We start from the raw sequence: 25,272 nt of genomic DNA, 5'->3' as shown, positions 1-25,272 counted from the left end.
AATCTTAGGGGAAAACTATGTGTTAAATACAATAATATTCACTATTGAATATAATAGTACCTGTGGGTCTGTATTCTGCGTTCTAAACCTTGATTTTTTTTTACATATTCATATCAATATCTTCAGAGAACCTTTGTTCTCTTTAAAAGTGGCATAATATTCCATTGTATTGAGTATATCAAAAAAATTTAGTCAAACTTCTGATAAATACTTAGATGGCTTTTTTACTTATAAGTCATGCTGTAATATGCAGGCTTGCCACATGTTATTTTACACCTGTGTGTATATCTCTAGGATAAATGTTAAAAAGAATTGTGTGATTTTGGTTGTTACAGTCATACTGCTCACTAGTGTGCTTCCACCAGGGAAAAAAAAAAAAGTGAGAGTATGTGTCTTCTGACATTCTCAACAACACAATCAGTCAGTGCAGTTCAGTCACTCAGTCGTGTCTGACTGTTTGCGACCCCATGAATCGCAGCACGCCAGGCCTCCCTGTCCATCACCAACTCCCAGAGTTCACTCAGACTCACGTCCATCGAGTCAGTGATGCCATCCAGCCATCTCATCCTCTGTCATCACCTTCTCCTCCTGCCCCCAATCCCCTCCAGCATCAGAGTCTTTTCCAATGAGTCAACTCTTCCCATGAGGTGGCCAAAGTACTGGAGCTTCAGCATCATTCCTTCCAAAGAAATCCCAGGGTTGATCTCCTTTAGAATGGACTGGTTGGATCTCCTTGGAGTCCAAGGGACTCTCAAGAGTCTTCTCCAACACCACAGTTCAAAAGCATCAATTCTTTGGCGCTCAGCTTTCTTCACAGTCCAACTCTCACATCCATACATGACCTCTGGAAAAACCATAGCCTTGATTAGACGGACCTTTGTTGGCAAAATAATGTCTCTGCTTTTGAATATGCTCTCTAGGTTGGTGATAACTTTCCTTCCAAGGAGTAAGCGTCTTTTAATTTCATGGCTGCAGTCACCATCTGCAGTGATTTTGGACCCCCAGAAATAAAGTCTGATACTGTTTCCACTTTTCCCATCTATTTCCCATGAAGTGATGGGACCAGATGCCATGATCTTTGTTTTCTGAACGTTGAGCTTTAAGCCAACTTTTTCGCTCTCCTCTTTCACTTTCATCAAGAGGCTTTTTAGTTCCTTTTCACTTTCTGCCATAAGGGTGGTGTCATCTGCATATCTGAGGTTATTGATATTTCTCCCAGCAGTCTTGATTCCAGCTTGTGCTTCATCCAGCCCAGCGTTTCTCATGATGTACTCTGCATATAAGTTAATTAAGCAGGATGATAAAAGAATTTTATCTTTGCCAGTCTCAAAGAAATTAATATTTCAGTATAGTTTTAGTTGCATTTTTCTTATGAAGTAGGTTGTGTATCTTTTCATATGTTTAAGAAGTATTTGAATTTCCTTTTTTGTGAAGATTTATTTTGTAAATATGTTTTGTAAAGATTCTCATTTTTAGTTTTTTGACATCTGTTTGGTTCTTCTAATTCTACAAGTATCTCTAAGAGTGGCTCACCTCCCTGAGTACCTTGAGATACAGTTTATCAAATCTAAGAATTTGAGCTATTTTTGGTTCACTAGATTACTCATTAGATAATTCAATTCTAATTTCGTTATACTTATTTCATCCATTTTTTTCAATAAAACATACCTCATCTTTTTTGATATGTATGTAGTAGCAAAGTAAAAATTGAATTCTCCATTCTCTTTTGTCTCATTTCTACTTTCTGCTCAAATTTTTACCTATTTTTTGATTATTTGTGGATTGCTGTTTGTCTTAGTTCAAAAATCTCTAGAATAAAAGATGTCTGTTGACCGTAGTCAGTCTTATCTCCTATTTGTTTAATCACTTTTTAAAGAAGTAGTTAATTAGCAACTGCTGTATACTTAGCCTTGTTCTAAGAAGAAACAATATATAGTATTTTTGTTTTTAACAGATAAAGATAAGGTTACTACACATAATAATTACAGCATTATCATTATTAGATAGTAGCATTTGTCACTTTACGTACACTGCATAACTTGTTAAAAATTTTGTTTACCAGCATGGATGAACTCTGCTTGCGCAAAATACCCAGAAGTTTTGAAAGAACTTTTTCTTCCCTGCAGCTCACTTTTCTAAGGTGCAGTGGTGAATAGGATTCTTAGAACTAGGCATACAAGAGGGCTAGGCTATATTTGTATCAATTCCAAGTACTACAAAGTCAGTTATAGCGAGTTCTTCCAAGTGCTTGTGGCAGGAGAAATATGTTTCTATTGAGTTGTGTTAGGTTTCTAATAATTCTTTTTCTTAAAAGAAACAAGACACGTTTATTCAAATAGCATATGACTCATTTCTGCCTCTCTGGTAAGTTTTTAGTATTCCCTTTGTCTCTCTTGTTTGATTGTGTGTGCTGCATCGCTTCAGTGGTGTCTGACCCTTGGTGATCCTATGGACTACGGTCCTCTAGGCCCTTCTGTCCATGAGCTTCTCCAGGCAAGAATACTGGCATAGATTGCCATGTCCTCTTCTAGGAGATCTTCCTGACTCAGGGATTAAACCCACATCTCTTAGTCTCCTGCATTGGCAGGTGGGTTTGATTAGTTAAATTCAAGTTGGTACTTGCCTCTCCAATCAGTCAGTCAGTCAGTCAGTCAGTTCAGTCACATCCAACTCTTTGTGACCCCATAGACTGCAGCACACCAGGCTTCCCTGACTTGCCTTTTGAAAACTACTAAATAAATTTTGACTTGAGGTCTCAACTTCTTTCACATTATACTAGAACTTTAAAAGTTACATATTAACAAATATTGACCTATAGTTGCTTTCTTGGAAATACTAAAGTTTATCTTAATTGAACCCAACTATATTTCAGAAATTGATTTTCTATATTAATTATAGCAGTTTCACTTAAAAACATTTTCTTTCTCTGAGGATTTATGTGTTGTGTAGTGACATTTTTTTCCTACCATAGAAGCAGTCTGTAGGGTTGATGTGCAGACACCTTCAGGTATGTTTATTTTTATAGCGTACTTCTGACCTCTACTTGACTTCCTCTTTCTCTTTCGCTGGTAGTCTTTCCACATTCCCTCCTGTTCTCTCACAGTTTAGGAACAATAAGGGTGGTCAAGATAGAAAGGAAGAGAAAGGTATTAGAGTTTTCAAGCCAGTGATCTTTCCTGTTCCTCTACTTTTCCCAAAGACTTCAATTTAATCAAAAAGTCTTAAGTAACATAGGATATTGTAGAAAATATATTGGCTTAGTCCCTGAAAATTTTAAGGTAGTCATCATCTGTTACCTGGAGCAACAGGTAATTCTTACAGCTCTTTGAGCAAAAGAATGGAGATTGACAGTGTGGGTGGTCATCTTGAACCATAGGAGTATAATTTAGCACATCTACACTGAAAGAGCCATGCTAAGAAGCAACAACTCAACTAGCAGTCAGGGAGAGCATATGTCACACTTTTAAATGATTGAGAATAATGTATAATATTTTAGATTAAATAATTAACTGTAAGATGATGATAGGGTAGCTTACTATATAATCAAAAAGTTGAATAAGATTTAATAGGTAAGAGCTCAAGTTTGATGATGATGGACTATCTCACTTAGTTGCTTACCAGTAGTGTGAACTCAGGCAGTCACTTTATCTCATTTTGCATCATCAGGATCTGTGTCTGTAAGGTGAGAATGATAACAACATACCTACCTTAGCTGACTACACTCTGATACTGAACTTAGAATATATTTACTGGCACAAAATAAAAGCCCTCAATAAATGCTCAAGTTCTTTTCTTCCTTTTTTTAAGCTTTCATATACTATCATTAGAGTATTAAGACTATTTGCAAGATTAATCATGCTAAATTAAATTTTTTTTTAACAACAAATATTCATATTAAAACAATTAGCAAGGGTTTCCCTGCTGGTCCAGTGGTTCAGAATTTACCTTACAGTGTGAGAGACAGTAGTTGGATCCTGAGTCGGGGAGGATTCCACATGCCACAGGACAACTGAGCCTGTGTACCACAACTAATGAGCCTGCGCTCTGAAGCCCATAAGCCACAGCTACTGAAGCCTGTGCTCCACAACAGGAGAGGCAACCGCAATGAGAAACTCTTGCAACTAGAAAGTAGCCCCTACTCTCTGCAACTGAAGAAAGCATGTGCACAGCACCGATAAGACCTAGCCTAGCCAAAAAATAAATGAATAAATAAACTAAATAAAAAAACAGTATTTCCAGCTTGTTTTATGAGTTAAGTAGTTGTGTATATATTTTTTTTTTTCTCAGTGGTTATAATCATTCCATGATATATGTTAAATGGTCTCATCATCCTCTCTTTATCAGGCTTCTGTTACGCTTTAAGAAAATTATAGATTTACCTGTTCTCACTCTTAGTGGCATTCCCTAGTCATTTTAACATTTTTCATATCTAAATCTAAAGAAACTCATTGCTCTATTTAAAATTACATTTGGTCTTTTTGACAATTTTGTTTCATAACAATTACAATTTCTTCTTATCGTTTTATTTCATATGACTTAAAATTTCTTCTTTGGAGGTATTCCTTTAAAATGTTGCTAATAGCCCCTCTATTCCACTTAAATTTATGTCATTGTTGTGAATTATCTGAAAAATAGATTTAAATGAAAAAATGTATTTTTAAAATTAGAAGGTGTATGATTTAGAAGATGAGATACAAAAACCAAGAATGTGAGATAGCTCATTAACAATTTTACATTGATATGTGTGAAATGATTTTTTAAATAAAATATTTAAAAATAAAAGAAATAGAAGGTGTATTAGAATTCTGAAGGATCCACATTGTATGGTAGAAATAACATATACAGTATTATAGGTATCAGATAACGTTTAAACAATACTGTAACCACTTGAAATTTGAAAATTTTTCCTTCACCCACAGAACTGGAACTTAAAATATTAAGTGTAAAACTTGTCATCTTACAAGGTTTCACTTCTAAATTAAATATATTTATAATTATGCTTTTCCTGTAAGGTGTTAGTTGCTCAGTCATGTCCAGTTCTTTGCAACTGCATGGACTATTGCCCACCAGGCTCCCCTCTCCACAGAATTCTCCAGGCAAGAATACTGGAGTGAGTAGCCCTTCCCTTCTCCAGGAGATCTTCCTGACTCAGGGATCGAACCTGAGTCTCCTGCGTTGTCGGCAGATTCGTTACCACCTGAGCCGCCGGGGGACTTCCCTGGTAGTCCAATGGTTAAAACTCTGTGCTTCCAGTGCAGTGAGTGCAGGTTCAATACCAGGTCAGGGACACGAGATCCCACATGCCCTAAGATGAGGCCAAATAAATTATGCTTCACTTGTCTTCAAAATCAGACAGCAACTGTTTATCAGAAAATCAAGAATTAAAAGATACAGACTGTTTAGTGTTCATTCTGAGTTTGAATTTAAAACTCTGCTTTACTCCCACTATTAGAATAATTAGAACTATTTATTTCCTAGGACAGTGTAATTGATAGTTCATTTTCTGTGGAAAAGTTCAAGAGTTGCCTTTCCTGAGTTGTCCTTTTTGCTGAATTTTCAAAATGGAAAATTGTAACTTTAGGATTATGGGATTCTCAAAATGATTTTCATTGTTTTTTAAACGATAATCCATATCATGATTATGCCCTTATTTTTATAATGCTTAATCATCAAATAAAGCATGGTTTAGTCATTTAATCACTTAAGTCATGTCCAGTTCTTGCGACCCCACAGACTTGTAGCCTGCCAGGCTCCTCTGTCCATGGGATTCTCCAGGCAAGAGTATTGGAGCGGGTTGCCATTTCCTTCTCCAAAATAAAGCATAAACAGTATCATTTGAGCCTAAACTAGAATGTCATTAGGAAATTCTGTTGGGTAGGAAATATAGTACATTTTTAAAACGTTTAAAATTATCATTGGCCTATTCAGTTTTTCCGAAATTTAGTTATAAAAATGAGTTTTCCATTATTTTTAGGGTAGGAATAGAGGCCAAGGTTTATCATATTGCATAATAACATTTACTATGAAATCTGTATATTACCTCTGATTGAAAGGTTCAATTTTCAGTCAGTAGATCAAACCATCAAGTAACATCTTTTAAAACTTTCAAAAGTTTTCAAGAAGAAAACCACAGTCTGAGCAAAGCAGTATGTATTATTATTTTAATATACTGGTATTTTTTCAGGCTCATGAGAGGCTAGAAGATTCAAAACTAGAAGCTGTCAGTGATAATAACTTGGAATTAGTCAATGAAATTCTCGAAGATATCACCCCTCTAATAAATGTGGATGAAAATGTGGCAGAACTGGTTGGTATACTCAAAGAGCCTCACTTCCAGGTAAACTTTCTCTATTCTCTTCTTTCCAAGTCCCCTGTATTCCCAAAATATTCTTTCAGTAGTTTCTGTTTAAGATGAAGTTTTTGAAAGATTTAGGGCCATATTTTACAAATTCCAACTTAGATGTTTTAATATCCTCATATGCTTATGCTACCTAAACAGATACACATACTATACAGATGTACAGTGTCTGTCAAAGAAATGCATTAGAATGGACTTTTCTTTGTGTAATTAAAAAAAACAACCAACTACTTCACCATTAGACCACACGCTTGGGACACTTTTCTCATGGTGATAGTGGATTTTTCTTCCTTAATACCACTGTTTCCCAGCCCTTCTTGTGACCAGTGATATGCCTTTTCAGTATTGCTTCTAAGACTGGGTGGCAGCTGATGACCTTAGAACAAGAGAGAGCTGTAGGGGATAGAAACAATGACATACTTTCCACAGGGACAAAAAATAAATTCAATTTAAGCATTTGTCTGTGTAGGTGAAGAGTTAATCAGTTTACCAAAGACGAATCAGTTTCAGAAGAGAGAAAGGAAAGTGGAGATTTCTTAGAAATCTATAGTTAAGACAGTTTGGAATTGGGACAGTATTAGAAAAATAGATTGCCTGAAGAGAAGAGAAACCCCAGAAATACATCCTCAGACAAATGGCAGCTTGATTTATGAGACACTGTATTTTAGTGGAGAAAGAATGGACTGTTGAATAAATGGTCGTGAGATAGAAGAATAAAGTATCACCTTCTTGTCACTGCAAATCTTAGCATTAAAAATCAAATGGCAGCACCCCTATGCTTCTCCTCAAGATTTTCCATGACTCTCTAGCCATGTTACTGCAAAAATTATATAAATGTATAGTGAGATGGTTCCAACATAAATCTATATCTTAAGTACAAAAAACAGAAACACATGTCAGAGACACCATTATGCAGGGGCCAGTTAATTGAGGCCTTAAATGCATACTAAGATATTTGAACTTTATCCAGAGGACATTGGGAAACCTTGGGTAGGGATAGAGTGGGGGAGGTTATTAAACAGGGAGAGGTCAGATTGTGGAGCTGTATGGTTTTGTGCCAAGGTGAGAAGTTGCGATGGCAACATAGATAGTGGGAGATGTGAGGATTTTCAAGTTTTAAGCTGTAAAATCAATAGGGCTTAGTGAGTGATTACATGTGACAGCCACAGAAGAGAAATATGGGAAGTTGATAAGGACAGGATTTCTGACAAACAATTGATGGCATCTACTGAGATAAGGAACACTCTAGGAGGGCTATTTTGGGCATGCTAATGTTAAAGTAACTGGCCATGTTAAGTCTGTGGTATCTTAGAAGCATGCATCTGGTAGAACTTTGCAAGCATGCTATATTTTTTATGTAAGTATAAAATTTAATGCATAAATTTATATGAGGTCTAAAAAATATATATAAACTTGTAAAAAAGCAGCAAGTAAAAATGTAGAAATTAAGACATTGCATTTTTATTACCCAAATCACCACTACACTACCATGGTGCATATTTCTCCATATTTTTTCTATTCATTAATATACATATGTATTTTTTTCTTTACTGACTGCAATCATTTTGCATAAGCTGTTTTGTAATTTACCCTTTTTTCAGCCGTTGACTTCCACTTTTCCATTTCAGTAGACCTCTGTAACATGCAGTACATTTTACACAAAATATTCTTTACAACTGGTTTGTATGTATGAATTTTCAAATTAGGTCCATATGTGGCGTTAGTTAGACCATCCCTTTCTCCCTTGATTATGATGTTGACCTACTAGAGAGACCAGACTAGGCCATTATCCTGCAGAATCCACTCCTTGGGTTTACTTGTGTGCTTTCCTGATATGTTGTTTAGTTATCCTATTTCTTATAAACAGAAGTGGCTTAAGTTATATTTGAAACTAAGATGCATCTTGGTCTTACTAGGTGGCACTGGTGGTAAAGAACCCACCTGCAGTGTAGAACACTCAGAAACACAGGTTCAATCACTGGGTCTAGAAGATCGCCTGGAGAAGGCCTAGCAACCCACTCCAGTATTCTTGCCTGGAGAATCCCATGGACAGGAGAGCCTTGGTGGGCTACATTCCATAGGGTCACAAAGAGTTGGACATGACTAAAGCAACTTAGCTTGCACTCAGGATGCATCTTAAGTAAGGTGATACAACGTAAATTAATCTGCATCATATGATGTATAATATCTGGTTGGCCCATCACTCTTCTTTTTCTCTGAATTGAAATTTTTTTTTCAACTTTTAATTTTGTATTGGGATGAGTGTGTTAGTCACGTACTTGTGTCTGACTCTTTGTGACCCCATGGACTATAGCCCGCCAGACTCCTCTGTCCTAGCCAATTAACAAACAATGTTGTAATAGTTTCACGTGAATAGTGAAGGGGTTCAGCCATACGTTGCCCCATCACTCTTCATGCTGAGATTAATTCCTTGATCAAGGGCAATGACAGCCAAATCCTACCCTTGAAAGCCTTTCCACTAAGAAGTAATCTAGTGTGTTATTATTCTGGCATTATACAAATGCTGTTTCCTTTCAACCATTTAGTTACTGATGAGCTCAAATTAATAATCCTTGCCTGACTCAATATTTTCATTAGAGGCTGCAAAATGACATTTTTCAAATTCTCTCATTCTTAGCTGGTCTTCTTGTATAGAGTTTTTCCTCATCAGCTGAGCTGTTTAGTTAACCTACAATGCATTTCCAACTGAAAAGTTAGGGAAATGCCAGCTTCTTCCCTTTGCCAATTTTAACAGTAAAGAATTGTTTAAAAGGGCAATATCAAATGGTAACAAATGAGATTTTTTTCAGTCCTGTTTTTTAAGTAGCATTGTGGACTTACAGAGTTTTCATTAATTGATTATGTTTGAATCGTATATAATCCTTTGTTTTGTTTTGATTTTTCAAATTATCATGACTCTTGGCCAGTTGTGGGCAGATTTTTAATATATGAGTCTGAAGCTGATCTAAAAAGCCTCTTAATGAAAGCAAAAGTGGAGAGTGAAAAAGTTGGCTTAAAGCTCAACATTCAGAAAACGAAGATCATGGCATCCGATCCCATCACTTCATGGGAAATAGATGGGGAAACAGTGTCAGACTTTATTTTCGGGGGCTCCAAAATCATTGCAGATGGTGATTGCAGCCATGAAATTAAAAGACGCTCACTCCTTGGAAGAAAAGTTATGACCAACCTAGATAACATATTCAAAAGCAGAGACATGACTTTGCTGACTAACTAGTCAAGGCTATGGTTTTTCCTGTGGTCACGTATGGATGTGAGAGTTGGACTGTGAGGAAGGCTGAGCGCTGAAGAATTGATGCTTTTGAACTGTGGTGTGGAGAAGACTCTTGAGAGTCCCTTGGACTGCAAGGAGATCCAACCAGTCCATTCTGAAGATCAGCCCTGGGATTTCTTTGGAAGGAATGATGCTGAAGCTGAAGCTCCAGTACTTTGGACACCTCATGCAAAGAGTTGACTCATTGGAAAAGACTGATGCTGGGAGTGATTGGGGGCAGGAGGAGAAGGGGACGACCGAGGATGAGATGGCTGGATGGCATCACTGCCTCGATGGACGTGAATCTGAGTGAACTCTGGGAGCTGGTGATGGACACGGAGGCCTGGCGTGCTGCAGTTCATGGGGTCGCAAAGAGTCGGACACGACTGAGCGACTGAGCTGAACTGAAGCTGATGACAGAGATCTGGATCAGGGGAGTTCTCAGTAGTGGTTCAAGTCGCAGGAATGGGTAATATTGCCTAAGAAGAGTGTATAGGGTAAAAACTAAGCAGCCCAGGTTAGTAATTTAAGTAGCTTCCATAATTTATAGGAATAATCCTTTATATATGAATTTGTGAGTTTTTTCTTTGTAATTTTTCTTCAGTCTTTTATACTATTTTCATGAAATGACTAAAAATTACCAATTAATGCCTTGGAAATTTTTAGTACTCTATTGGAATAACGAGCTGCTACTTTTAATAATTTATTCTGTCTGTAATCAATAACCACAGGCTGTTTTGAATCCTTCTAGTCACTCTTGGAGGCCCATGATATTGTGGCATCAAAGTGTTACGAGTCACCTCCATCAAGCCCAGAAATGAATAATTCTTCTATCAATAATCAGTTATTACCAGTAGATGCCATTCGTATTCTTGGTATTCACAAAAGGGCTGGGGAACCACTGGTGAGTTGATCAGTCAGTGCCTTCTTAAATCTGAAATCTTACATACTCGTGACTGATTCATTACTCTATCTCATTTTTTTCTTTCATGATTTATATCCTTATGAAAACTTTACTCATGTTTGTTTCATCAGTCTTTCTTGGCTTGTGTATAAAATACACAGGTGATACTCTCAACTTGATTTAACATGCAGAATTAAACCAAAATTAAACTGAAATAGAGGAGAGAAGAAGTTTGCTGGTGAGTAGAAAAGATTTCAGAGGGTAACTATTTTTTTCCTGTACCCTTTGAAGAAATGAATTGAGGTTGCTTGCTAATTATATATGGTAGCAAAAAGCAGCAGAACATTATTATTAAAAATTGAAAACATTGGTAGGATTCTGTAAGTTTAAATGTTTACAGTTTCATGCTAACATGGCATTTCTGGGCTCTGACAATGAGAACAGTGAAGTGAGAAGAAAAAACACCAGGAACAAGGCCATCAGAATGCACAAATACATTGCTTGCTCCTTTGAGCTTCCTCATATCTTGTGGAATGCAGCCTAAGATATGTTTAATTTTCAAGGTTATTCTTGCCATGGAAGTCCTTTTTTTAAGGGATGGTGTATGTTGTCACAGTTGTACATGGTTTAATGAGATTGGAATATTGAGTTACAAGTGAACATGGGAAAAGTAGGAATGATTTACTCACTTATTTTTAGAATTATTTTCTTATATATACATATTCAGGAATATTTACGATTTCTTCCTAAAAACCTAAAATCAGTAATTCCATTACTTATTTTCTTCAGGGTGTAACATTTAGGGTTGAAAATAACGATCTGGTAATCGCCCGAATCCTCCATGGAGGGATGATAGACCGTCAGGGTCTGCTTCATGTGGGAGATATCATTAAAGAAGTCAATGGCCATGAAGTTGGAAACAACCCAAAGGAATTACAAGAATTATTGAAAAATATTAGTGGAAGCGTCACCCTGAAGATTTTACCAAGCTATAGAGATACCATTATTCCTCAACAGGTTAGTAATAAAATTCATGCTAATATTAAGAATCCTTTTTTAAAAAAATGACACTGTTGGATGTCACCACCAGTTGCTACTTTTTGGCTAAAGAGAAGAGAAAAAACTGTCTGGTTTAATTGTTCTAAAGTGCCTTATTTTGTCGTGGGTGAATTCTTGGTATTTTTAAACAATATTATCTTACTATTCAAAAGGAATTTACTTAAGAAATCTCTTTGTGAATACCATGAACCCTCTGTTCAATTCAGTCATCAGTTGTGTCATCTGACTGTTTGCGACCCCATGGACTGCAGCACTCCAGACCTCCCTGTCCATCACCAACTCCTAGAGTATGCTCAAACTCATGTCCATTGAGTTGGTGATGCCATCCAACCGTCTCATCCTCTGTCTTCCCTTTCTCCTCCTGCCTTCAATCTTTCCCAGCTTCAGGGTCTTTTCAGATGAGTCAGTTCTTCACATCCGTGGCCAAAGTATTGGAGTTTCAGCTTCAGTATCAGTCCTTCCAATGAATATTCAGGACTGATTTCCTTTAGGATGGACTGGTTGGATCTCCTTGCAGTCCAGGGGACTCTCAACAGTCTTCTCCAACACCACAGTTCAAAAGCATCAATTCTTCGGCACTCAGTTTTCTTTATAGTCCAACTGTCACATCCATACATGACTACTGGAAAAACCATAGCTTTGGCTAGACGGACCTTTATTTGCAAAGTAATGTCTCTGCTTTTTAATTTGCTGTCTAGGTTGGTATAGCTTTTCTTCCAAGGAGCAAGCGTCTTTTAATTTCATGGCTGCAATCACCATCTGCAGTGATTTTGGAGCCCCAAAAAATAAAGTCTCACTGTTTCCATTGTTTCCCCATCTATTTGCCATGAAGTGATGGAACCAGATGCCATGATCTTAGTTTTTCAAATGTTGAGTGTTAAGCCAACTTTTTGGCTTAAACTCACCTTGTGCAGTGATTTTTGGACCCTAGCATTTCGGTAACCTGCAGCTAATATGAGAAAAACCTTAAAGACGTTTTGTCATTAATTAGCAAACAGTTTTGACACATGTCCTGTTCCAAGCCCTCATGTTCCTCATGTTCCAAGAGGAAAATAAGCATGTAGTCCTGATCACCTCTAGCTTAGTGTTCTAGTGATGGGCTAAACAGAGAATGAGGCCAGAAAGAGAGGATGGGTCCAAACTGAAAAGAATCTTGAACACACCTTGGTTTGTACCATTTGCTCTCCGTTTTGTAACTGATTTTTAGGTAAAACAGATTATTAAGCATGGCAGTGTTTTAATGACAGTGGTCACTAACCTCATTATGTTGAGTGAATTTTAAAAAGAAGAGAGATGAGATTGTGTAGCCAGGAAGCAGATTTTTGAAAGTGTGAGGTAATTTGTGAAAGGCAATTCTTAGGAAGGCTGTGATGACTGCTTTGTTTCAAATAACTGTGCCACCACTTACTAGCTTATCCTCTCTGTTTTTGTTTTCTCATCTGCATAGTTAGTATCTCTTTTCTCAAGAGATTACTGTAAGGATCAAAGAAGTTAATTCAGCAGCACCTGTCAGCCCAGCCCATGCCAGCCCATAGCTGCATGCCAGCCCATAGCTGCTGCTGTTGTTGTGATGGTGGTAATGAGGTGGTGGTGTAATTCTAAAAAAATGGTAAAGAAGGAAAAAGTAATGAGATAATTGCAAAAGAAAAGTTAACACTTAAGATAAGCATATTGAAACTTGAGAGGGTTTTCAAATCCAAATAACGTAGACATAGGAAATATTTATCAGTGTTTTAGATGCATTCAGTTATTTAGGTTTTCTAGAAATTTGTTCCAAGTATGAGTAAAACTGCAGGTCTTGTACATAAGATGCTGCCACTATACTTATTTTAGTATTGTTAATATGATAATTTAAAAGACTAGTATGTCTATTTCTGTAAAAGTCTTAGAAATAACCTGTGTTGAATACCTGCTTTATATTTTTCTTTGGGAGAGTAAGCATAGTCAGTCATGAATTTTTAGCATGTAAATTGGATTTCTGAAAATATACAGGTTTGTTGTGAACTTTTGTTTAAATAAAGGATAGAGACCTTGTCTTTTCAAGGAAAAGAAGCATAAGAGAAATGGCATTAGAAATTAGACATTTTAAATAGCTAGACCCTCAGACTAGCTTTATTCCTCAGTTGGCACCTAAGTATTGGAAAAGTAGGACTTAATATTTATTTATTTTTTAAAAATTATACATTAGTTGTGATAGTTAGACTTTTTTTTTAACCCTTTGTGGTTCAGACTTCAGAATTCCTACCAGCTCACCATGACTATAATGGACTTCTATGGAAAATTTTTTGTAATATCAGTAGCTAGGGCTTTGGCTCAAATCCCATTGTAGAATCTGTACCTGGTGAATGGTCTGAATTATGTGAAATGCAAGGATCTTTAACCCTGTCTTTAGACATACATAGTTCTCTGTCTTATGCCTTCTCAAAATCTGCTTTTTATTTAGCCTTCAGAATTGGGAGAAGGCATTGAAATGGGGAAGGTCTAACCTTCCATCCAAGCCTGAGCCGGTCTCAGACCTGTCTTACCATAAAAAAAGAAGGGACTAACATGAAAAGTTCCAACAGGAGAGATAAAACACACCCAAATTGGGATATTTTTAAAGCGAAAGGGGGAATAATTACTAATTATACTAGAATAGGACTGTCCTGGGCACACTGTGTTCCTCTTATAAGAGTAACACTAATGGAAAGCAAGGGCTTTTAGCCTCCCCAGTTCTGCTGCTCTTTCACTGACTGGAAGCTCCACCAACTCTATTTCTTAACTGCCATGAGAGCAGATGGAAGCCAGGAGGTCTTCATACCAGGGTTGTGTCTTTCAAAGCATGGTCAATAGATCATCTTTATCAATATCATTTGAGGCACTTATTAAAAATCCAAAATCTTTCATGAGACCACAAAATCTATATTTTTAAATTTGAAGACCAGGAGGGGTTAGAAATTGCAGTTAATTCTGAAGTTCTCCAGCTTACATGTATGTAGGTTTCCGAAGACTTTAAAATTCCATCTCTTTATTTAAGGCCAAATTAATGGGAATTCTCTTTTTAAGGCCATTATGAGCCACATAACAAAAATATGAAGAAATTTGTCTTATTTCATTCAAGGATGTACATGTAAGAATTCTCAACAATGTATTAGCAAATGAAATTTAATGATATATAAAAAAGATAATATAACGTGTCCAAGCTAGGATTGTTTCATGTTAGAAAGTTCATATATGTAACCAAACAAATTAACAGATTAAAGAAGAAAAAATCAGTAGAAAATTCAATAAAATTCAGAACCTGTTCATGATTTTTTAAATTTATTTATTTATTTTACTTTACAATATTGTATTGGTTTTGCCATACATTTATTTGAATCCGCCATGAGTGTACATGTGTTTCCCATCCTGAACCCCCCTCCCTCCTCCCTCCCCATCCCATCCCTCTGGGTCATCCCAGTGCACCAGCCCCAAGCACACTGTATCATGCATCAAACCTGGACTGGCAGTTCGTTTCACATATGATATTTTACATGTTTCAATGCCATTCTCCCATACCATCCCACGTTCACCCTCTCCCACAGAGTCCAAAAGACTGTTCGATACATCTGTGTCTCTTTTGCTGTCTCGCATACAGGTTGTTGTTACCATCTTTCTAAATTCCATATATATGGGTTAGTATGCTGTATTGGTGTTTTTCTTTCTGGCTTACTTCACTCTGTATAATAGGCTCCAGTTTCATCCACCTCATTAGAACTGATTCAAATGTATTCTTTTTCATGGCTGAGTAATATTCCATTGTGTATATGTACCACAGCCTTTTAAGATTAGTAAATTGGGAACAGGAAAGAACCTCCTTAATCTTATTTAAAAAAAAAAAAAAAAACTAAAACAAACATTATTCTCAATAGTTGACTGTTAGAGGCATTTCTCTTTAAAAATTAGGAACAGGACTTTAAGCTGGTCTTTCTGAGACTACTTGAGTGCCAAGCCCAGGGCCCCTGTGAAGTCCCATTTCCACTCCCAAGATGGAAAAAACCCACCATAAAGAGAAACTGGCCAAACTTCAGGCATACTTGTGCATTGGTAAAAAGGAACCACCCTCAGATGATATAACAGATATCTGTTTTAACAGATGATAAAAAAAATCTTCAATTCTCTTTTAAAAAAATTCAGAATAAACGTTATCTCTGATTTTAAAGAGGTAAGTATATTTGCAAACCAGTAAGTGATGATTCATTTTAACAGTCCTGATGCTCAAACATTTCTGGCAGCAGTCCATTACCAGCTGTGCTGAGACAAAGCTCCTGACAGAAAAGCCACCCAAATCTTAGACCAGCTTGGTGTCAACAAGCTTTCAGAATCCTGGCAGAAGCTGGGTGGAAAGCCGCACTTGCTATTGGGAAGGAGAGTGATCTTGTTCAGAATTTTGATGAGGCTTCCAACAGTGAAGCAAACAGAACTTCTTTAAAAAAAGAAAGAAAAGAAACTTCAAGAATGTTGACTCCTAAAAAATTTTGTTTAGGATGTAGTTAAATATAGAAACCTGTAGTATTTTAAGTTCTGAGGCTCTTGGGCACTGCTGCTTTTTAAATTTTTGTTTGTACACAACTATTTGTTTGCAGTTAATTGAGCCAAAGAAACCAGAACATAAAGTTTAAAACAAAGGTTAATAATGTCATTGCCTAGTTAAGAAAAATTAAGAACTAGAGAAGGATGTTCATTAGTACCATTTATGTTCAATATTTTATGGAAAATTCCATAAGCACAAGAAGACAGAAATTATGAAAGCAGAAGATTTGGAAAGAAGAACATAAAACATTATTTTCAAATAACATTTTTTTAACTGAAACCCTCCCTGAACTATAAATTACTAGAAATAATTTAGCAGAATGCTTTGAAATAAGATTAATATACAAAAGTCAGTTTCATTTATATATGCCATCAGCAGACATCTGTAGATATAACTAAGACATCATTTATAATAGAGAATGTCACATTTATGTCTAGAAATAGCCTAATAAAAATATTCACCTCCATGCACAAAAAAATTAAGATTTAAATAGATATGTTCATGGACAGGAAAACAGTATTATGAAGATATCAATTTTCCTCAAACTGACTTGTAGATTCAGTTAAATTCCAATGAAAATTTCAATAAGATTTTTCTTGGTATTTGATAAGATGCATAGCTAAGACACTTCAGGCAGAAAAGCAGAAATAGGAGCTTTTTTTTTTTTTTTTTTAGTTTTTTTATTTTTTTAAATTTTAAAATCTTTAATTCTTACATGCGTTCCCAAACATGAACCCCCCTCCCACCTCCCTCCCCATAACATCTCTCTGGGTCATCCCCATGCACCAGCCCCAAGCATGCTGTATCCTGCATCAGACATAGACTGGCGATTCAATTCTTATATGATAGTATACATGTTAGAATGCCATTCTCCCAAATCATCCCACCCTCTCCCTCTCCCTCTGAGTCCAACAGTCCGTTATACACATCTGTGTCTTTTTTCCTGTCTTGCATACAGGGTCGTCATTGCCATCTTCCTAAATTCCATATATATGTGTTAGTATACTGTATTGGTGTTTTTCTTTCTGGCTTACTTCACTCTGTATAATCGGCTCCAGTTTCATCCATCTCATCAGAACTGATTCAAATGAATTCTTTTTAATGGCTGAGTAATACTCCATTGTGTATATGTACCACAGCTTTCTTATCCATTCATCTGCTGATGGACATCTAGGTTGTTTCCATGTCCTGGCTATTATAAACAGTGCTGTGATGAACATTGGGGTACATGTGTCTCTTTCAATTCTGGTTTCCTCAGTGTGTATGCCCAGCAGTGGGATTGCTGGGTCATAAGGTAGTTCTATTTGCAATTTTTTAAGGAATCTCCACACTGTTAGGAGCTTATTATTAATGTGTAGGAATTAATATATGTGGTATTGGCATAGGATTAGACAGAATGAGCAGTGGAAGAGAGAGTTCAGAAAGAGATCTACACATATACGTTACTTTGATATCTCACAGAGCTGATATGTCTTTCAGTGAGAAAAAGACTATTCAGTGAAAGTGTTAATTCATAGGGATAATATGTGAAAATGTGTTCCTGTTTACTGTCCGTACACTAATCAAGTAAAAGGGGATACATGGTCAGTAAACATGCGAAGAGATAGTTAAAATCACAATGTGAGATACCATTTTATACCATTCAGTTGCAAAAAAATGTAGATGTGAATCTAGACTCTCTCTTCTACATTGCTGGTGGCGTGTAAGTTGGTATAACCACCTTGGGGGGCAAAAGGTTTAGCATTATCAAGGCTGAAAGTTTCCACATATTAAGACATGTAATTTTTTACAGCAATACTTGTGTAGCTGGAAACATGTTGAGAAGCATGTCAGTTCCCTACAAGAGCACATGCATATAGCATAATACTATCTTTTAAAAGTTTTAAATAGCTGTGTATTTTTGAAGATTATATATAGGTTTAATAAAACTTACAAAAAGGAAAGCAAAGAATTTGTAACACAAGATTCAGGATGAGGGTTACCTTTGAGTTTGGGGAAGCCAGGGCAGTGCAAGGGAATGGAATGTGGGCAGGAGGACCGTGTAGGTTTCTAGCTTCTGTTTTATGTGGTAAGCTCATGACTGTTTATTCCATTATTAAAACCAACAAGATTAAAAAACAAAAGCAGACCTTGCATGGACCAATGACTCAAGTGTAGTGTAAATTAAGAATTATTAGTATGATTCAGCTCGGCGTAGGTTTATTTGTTTGTTTATACTAACAGAATGTGACCCACGTATGGTTATTTACCGTATAGGAGTATGAATTGCCCCTCAGAGCTTTTTAAACCAAATGTATAGTTTCCTTGCTGATTTCAAAATATGTTATTTGTATGTGTGCATTTGAGATGTTCAACCAACACATTCCCAAATGAATTACCAGCCTCTTTCTGATTTATGACCAAGGTCATGGTGGAGATGTTTCTCCAGCCTTTCACATTTGATTTCTTCTACTAACTGCTACCATTTGCACAGGCACAGCATATTTCTGTACAGTATTTTATTTTGTCAGTACTTTGATTTTTTATTTTTACTTTTTAAAAATATCTTGGAGGTAAAGTTCATAGAAATAGCATACACTTAAAGTATGTAATTAATGAATGTGGACATATTATGTACGCATGAGACCCTCAATACAGTCGAGATAGTGAACATCTCTGTCACCCCTAGAAGTTTTCCTGGGTTCACTGTAATCCTGCCTGCCTGCTCATAAGGATAAGCCCAACCTTCATGCCAGGCAAGTACTGCTCTTCTGTCACTATAAACTAGTTTATATTTTCTGTATTTTTATATAAATGGGTTCATACAACATGAATCCTTTGATTTTGCTTTTTAAAAAAAAAATCTGACTTCTTTCATTCAACATAATTATTTGAGAGATTTAACCATGTTTTCCTGTGTATCAGTAGTTGATTCCTTCTTATTGACAAGTGGTATTCCATTACATGGCTGAACCACAGTTGGATTATCCACTAACTGGCTAGTGAACACTTCTGTTGTTTCTAGTTTGGGGCTATTATAAATAAAGGTGCTAAACATTTACATTCAAGTCCCTTGAGTAAATACCTAAGACTTGAAGTATTGGGTCATTTGATAGTTGTACGTTGAACGTTTAAAGAAATGGCCAAACTATTTTCAAAAGTGGTTGTACCAGTTTACATTTTCACCAACATTACATGAAAGTTGCAGTTATTGCACATCTTCACCAACATTTGGTATGGTCAGTCTTTATAATTTTAGCCATTCTTATAAGGGTGGATGGTGTCTTATGGTGATTTTAATTTGCATTTTCCTAATGATTGCTAATATTGAGCATCTTTTCATGTGCTTATTTGCCATGGTTATGACAACTTTAATGTCTTCAAATCTTTCACCCATTTTTTGAGTTGTTTTTTTCCATTTGTTTAGTTTTGAGAGTTCTTTATGTTTTGATACAAGTACTTTATCGGAATTATGATTTAGAAAGACTTTTTCCTAGTGAGAAGGCTTGTCTTCATTCTCTTAGCAGTATAATATGAAGGCAGATGTTCTTAATTTTGGTGAAGTCTAATTAGTCCTTTTTTTAATGAATCATGCTTTTTTTCTGTGTAAAAAAAAATGTTTGTACAACACAAGGTTATAAAGATTTTCACTTTTAGTTGTATACTCACATCTTGTTCTATGATCCATTTTCTCTGAATTTTTGTTTAGGGTATAAGATATGAATCAAAGAATTGGTTTGGATTTCCTGTTTCTGTTTTTGCATCTGGGTATCCAATTTTTCCAGCTCTGTTTGTTGAAAAACTGTTTCTTTCATTAGATTTGGACATTTTTTTTTATTGTTTCTACTTCAAATATTTTTTCTGTTCCTCACTTTCTCCTGCCCTTTGGTGATGCATGAGCTATTCATGTTGGGCTCCTGGAAGCTGTCCCGTAGCTCACTGATACTCTTTTCATTTCTTCAGTCTTATTCTCTCCCCCTTTTTCATGTTGGACAGCTTCTATTGCAATGTCTTCACATTTATTATTCTTTTTTTTCCCTAAGATGTCTAATCTGCTGTTAACTATATCTGGTATACTTTTCATCTCAGATATTTTTGTTTTCATCTCTAGAAATTTGAACTGAATCTTTTTTTCTTTGTATCTGCCATGTTTCTACCTAACATGTCGAATCCTTCCTCTACCTTCTTGAACATATGCTACAATATGTAAAGTTACTAATTCAGTCCTATTTGTCATTTCTGTGTCACTCTTCACTGGTTTATTTTTCTCCATATTTTAGATTGTATTTTCCTGCTTATTTGCATGCCTGGTTATTTTTGATTGGCTGCCAGATCTGAATTTTATCTTAATGAGTACTGATATTTTTTTATTCTTAGAAGTATTCTCAAGCTTTGTTCTAGAATAGTTATAAGGGAGCAATCAGACCCTTTCAGGTTTTGTTCTATAAGCTTTGCTAGGCGAAATCAGAGTAAGACTAAGTCTAGGGCAAAACTTTTGAATACTGAAAGAAAGTGAAGGTGAAGTCGCTCAGTCATGTCCGACTCTTTCAGATCCCATGGACTGTAGTCTACCAGGCTTCTCTGTCCATGGGATTTTCCAGGCAAGAGTACTGGAGTGGGTTGCCATTTCCTTCTCCAGGGGATCTTCCAGACCGAGGGATCAAATCCAGGTCTCCTGCATTGCAGGCATGAATTATGAAGTTTTTTCACTCACAATGGTGATAGCAGAAACTGTTTGACGTTACATGACCTTCTGATATCTTTGCCCATTAATGCTTCTCTTTACCTGATTATTCAGCTGAACCTGGAGGGAGTCCTCTGCAGTTCTCAAGTTCTTTCTCTGGGCAATCTTTCCTTACTGTTGCTCTTTTTTGTGCACTGTGGCCACTTTGATAGCTCTGGTCACTCAGCTCACCTCCTCAAGGTGGAGACTATCAGGCTTCCACTTAGAGTCCCCCTTCCTGCATTGCACCTAGAAATTTTTCTCTGCAGTTAGTTGGGACAATGGTAAAGTTCATCTTGTTTGTTTCCATTTTTTTAAGGATCACTGTCTTTGTAGTCTGATGTCTTGACAAACATTTCATATATTTTGTCCAATATTTTAGTTGTCTCAGGTTAGAGAATAGGTCCTTGTTACTTCATTTTAGTCAGAAGGGGGAGTCATTTTATTCCCACTTTGATTACCATAAGACCTTAGTTTTCATTTAGAAGGTTCTAAAAGTCAAGAAGTAAGAATACATATTCAGTTGAAATCTCTTTCCTAATCCACTACCAGTCTAGTCCTCATTCCTATTGTTAAACAATTAGATTGCTTCCAATCACTTGTGATTAAAAAATAATCAGTAGTTAATAGTTTTCTATGTAAGTCATTTTACATATATCTGAGTTAACACTGCTGTTGAGTACATTCCCAGAGATGGATTACTAGGTCAGAGGTTTTTTGTAATTTTGATAGCTGTTGATTGCTACATTGGCCTCTCAAGGGATTAAATCAATTCTTCCACCAACCTGTTAGGACTGTGGGTCAATTGGGATTTTCCTATCTACAGAATGTTGTCAGATATTTGGATCCCTGCTAATGTGATGGGAGGAAAATGTTACTATAATATAGTCTTAATTTATCTTTATACTCTGAGTGAGGTTAACATTGCTTCCTGGTTTCAAAGCCACTTTCTTTTTTCTATTCCATCTCCTTTGTTGATCACTTAGCTCTGTTAGTGATTAGAATATGAGATTGAAATATATTAGCAGATTGTGTTTAGTCACTTCTTAACCAATAAACAGTTAACATCCATAGCTTATTAGTGAAATATTTTTAAATGTGCTTAATAAAATATAATTGTACAAAATCTAGTCAAATCTCTATGATTTAAAGGCCATTGCAAAATGTTTAGATCAAAGGTTGGGGTTAATTGATTTTTCAGACAAATTTTCAAAGGTCAGAGTAAAACTAATATAATCTGAGTGTTTGGAGCATGAGAGTAATGTCCCAAAACTAATTTGGTTAATGAGAAAAATGAGAATTGTTTCTTGTAGAAATCATTTACATTTAAGAGATGTGGTTTGTTTCACAAATGATATTTCCAGCACCATTTGATGGGAGTAGGGAAGTGAATATTTGAAATTTGGGCTAACTGAGAAAGTCTAAGCCTTTTGTTACAAAGTATATTCTGACCCACAGATAAGACCAATAGACACATTCATGGTTAGATGATAGGATTCTCTTACTATTCCTCCAATACAGCTTTTATGAGAAATAAGGAGTATCCAAGTATTTTTTTTTTTTACAACTTTTACATATCCCTCCTTCCTCTTTACTTCATCTCCATTAACTTTTGCTTCTATCATTTATAATTTTCAGGTATTATACCCTTTGGACATTTAATTAGGGAAGTAGTTGCTTTACCAAGTGAATGAAATGAAAATGGGCCAGTAGTTTGTTTATATTTATTTAATTTATTATCAGTTTAAAGTCTGGCTTTATTTATGCAATCAAAAATATATTTTTAGAGTTGCATCAGTATGGAGAGGCATCCAGCACACGTCCGTCAGGTATGGTGTCATTCCAGGACATTTTGTGGTACTCCATGTTTCTGTCTTATTAGCCAACTAAATTTACCTAATTACACTTAATCATTTTGGTTTTTATCCATTGCCAAAGCACTGAGCTGCATGCCATTGTCAAGTTAGCCAATTGTCACATTTTAGTGATTATAATACTGTTTGTATGCTTGCTTCGTAGGTATTTCTAAAATTGCGTATCAGGAAAAAAATTACTGGCTTACTGATTTTTTTTTAAGCATTAATATTTAGCCTTTCAAAAGGTATTGAAAATATTCTGAATGCTTTCTATCAAAATCATCTAATTGTAAATAACTAAAATTTTGTTGTGTCTCAAATTTAATTATTTTTAAATTATTTTAATATGCATCTATCACATTACATTTTACTACACTAATAATGTAATGGATCTACTTGTGCTATTTAAATATCCTGTTTGGTTATATTTATAGAAGTATGATAAACATAGGAAAGTAACATTATTATTTTGACTAACTGTGTGTTTTCCTGCTCATTAGTTTACCTGCTGATTAATGCTTAGTCAGTTCTCTAGAAGATAAAATTTAAATTTCTATAAATATGGCTGGAAAAGATCTGTAGTAAGAAAGTAATTGGTCTGAACTTGCCATTGAATACTGAAAATGCTTAACTAGAATTCAAAATTAAATAAACTAAATATTTTGGATATTAGAGGTCATAACTAACCATGGTAACTGACATAGTTTTATTAATAAAACAGATTTTAAAGAAATTTGCATTCCAATTTGAATTTAAATTGGAAAATAACTTCAAGGCTTTTTTTAGTATTTGTCTTACTATTAATTTGATGCTGATCATTTACATCAAAGCAGGATAATTCCAGAAAACTATTTTTCTCACAACTTTTGGCCAGTGTGAATCTATGTGACTAAAAATATATGTTATTAACAGGGATGAAAGTTTGTTTTTTTAAAAAAAAAAAAGGTTACTGACTATATTTCAGGTCTGATTTCAACATGAACCTTTATTGTTTAATTTTGGCTTTAGGAACCTTTCAAAAAGTCATTCCTACTGTATCTGAAACATATGACCTAACTGCATATATTAGTTCAGGATGTTCATTAGAAACTGGCATTTACTTGCATAAAAATTATGCACTGTTGGTTGGACAATCATGTGAAAAGATTGGGAGAAAGTGAGAAAGTAAGAAAGGTGGAAGAAAACACTTGTTAAACTGTTGAGATTAGAAGTTAAAGATAGAAACAAAAATTTATTGGTGTACTAATGTTTACTTCCTGTTTTCTGATACCAAATTATTAATGTTCTAATAACTTTATATTCAAGAAAAATAAGTTCCTTAGTTGAAGTACTAAATACATTATCATTTACATTATCAATTAATTCACAGTGCTTTGAAAATTTTTCCAAAATCCAGGGACAAATGGTACATTTCTAGTATTTTTAATTGTGCTGTGTTTTAGGTATTTGTGAAATGTCATTTTGATTATAATCCATACAATGATAACCTGATACCCTGCAAAGAAGCAGGATTGAAGTTTTCAAAAGGAGAAATTCTTCAGATTGTAAACAGAGAAGACCCAAACTGGTGGCAGGTTAGTACACTTCTCAAAATTTCTTCACCTGTTTTCTTATTTTCAATCTTAGATCTGACCAATATCTGAATATTCAGGAGGAGAGTATTATTATTTGTTTCAGTGATTTTTTTTTCCCCTGCATGAACAGCTCCTGCTTCGTGGCTATTAATTTTGTGGACAGAAGACCAAATTGAGAGGGACTTTGTGAGCAGCTGTTAATAAATTCAGTGTTAACTAGCCTGTTGTTTAGAGACTAGGCCAGTCGGTTCTTCCACATAAGATTACAGTAAAATACAGTACTCAGCAGGAACAACTCCCCTGAGGTCATCCCTGATTTTCAGTGTTTGTTTTAACTAGAAGTCTTTACTGTGGGTAGAGTAGTCTTCCTCTTGTCTCCTCTCACTGTATGTATGTTCATGACAAATAAAATTTAATTTCTTTAATTCTTGAATCTATTTGCCCACCTCAGTTATTGAGAGTTGGAGGTTTGCATTATCATCTGTGTTGTTTGGTTTTGGATTAAAGTCTGTGTGTATAGAAAGGGATATGTGTTACCACTGTCTTTTCCCCTCCATTTTTCAGAAGATGTGTGTAATAGTCTTCTTGTTTTTCCTTTTCACTAATACAGCTTTCAGAAGTCTCTAGCAGCAGTAATAAGTCTGTTTTTGTAATTATTTACAGAGACTAACAACCAGAACTGGAGAAACAGTCTAAAATTCCTTAAACTGTCAAAGTAAAAGAGAGTCTCATTAAGGAGCAAGGTGTAAGTGGGAAGGACCTGGGATCCACACTGAACTCTGAATTAAACTGAGATATTAGAAACTCAGAGCTTCCCTGGTGGCTCAGACCATAAAGAGTCTGACTGCAATGCAGGAGACCCAGCTTCAATTCCTGGGTCAGGAAAATCTCCTGGAGAAGGGAATGGCAGCCCACTCCAGTATTCTTGTCTGGAGAATTCCATGGCCAGAGGAGCCTGGCAGGCTACAGTCCGTGGGATCACAAAAAGTCAGA

The 25,272-nt window shown here is 35.7% G+C and overlaps 1 protein-coding gene across 6 annotated transcripts in view; it reads left to right on the top strand.

The window, feature by feature from the left end:
* Window positions 1-25,272, top strand: part of PALS2 (protein associated with LIN7 2, MAGUK p55 family member) — a 121,465-nt gene that overhangs the window by 70,699 nt on the left and 25,494 nt on the right. For 4 of the 6 annotated variants that reach the window (XM_042248664.1, XM_027968671.2, XM_042248663.1 and 1 more), the window contains exons 3-7: window positions 6,185-6,337; window positions 10,384-10,536; window positions 11,326-11,553; window positions 22,637-22,678; window positions 24,148-24,279. In XM_042248664.1, coding sequence (XP_042104598.1) covers window positions 6,185-6,337; window positions 10,384-10,536; window positions 11,326-11,553; window positions 22,637-22,678; window positions 24,148-24,279 — 708 coding nt within the window. The remainder of the gene's footprint in view (window positions 1-6,184; window positions 6,338-10,383; window positions 10,537-11,325; window positions 11,554-22,636; window positions 22,679-24,147; window positions 24,280-25,272) is intronic. The other 2 variants (XM_027968672.2, XM_042248665.1) reach the window with 1 other exon arrangement.

This window comes from Ovis aries, chromosome 4, assembly GCF_016772045.2.
Source record: "Ovis aries strain OAR_USU_Benz2616 breed Rambouillet chromosome 4, ARS-UI_Ramb_v3.0, whole genome shotgun sequence".
Lineage (NCBI taxonomy): Eukaryota > Metazoa > Chordata > Mammalia > Artiodactyla > Bovidae > Ovis > Ovis aries.
This window is presented reverse-complemented; position numbering and strand designations above follow the sequence as displayed.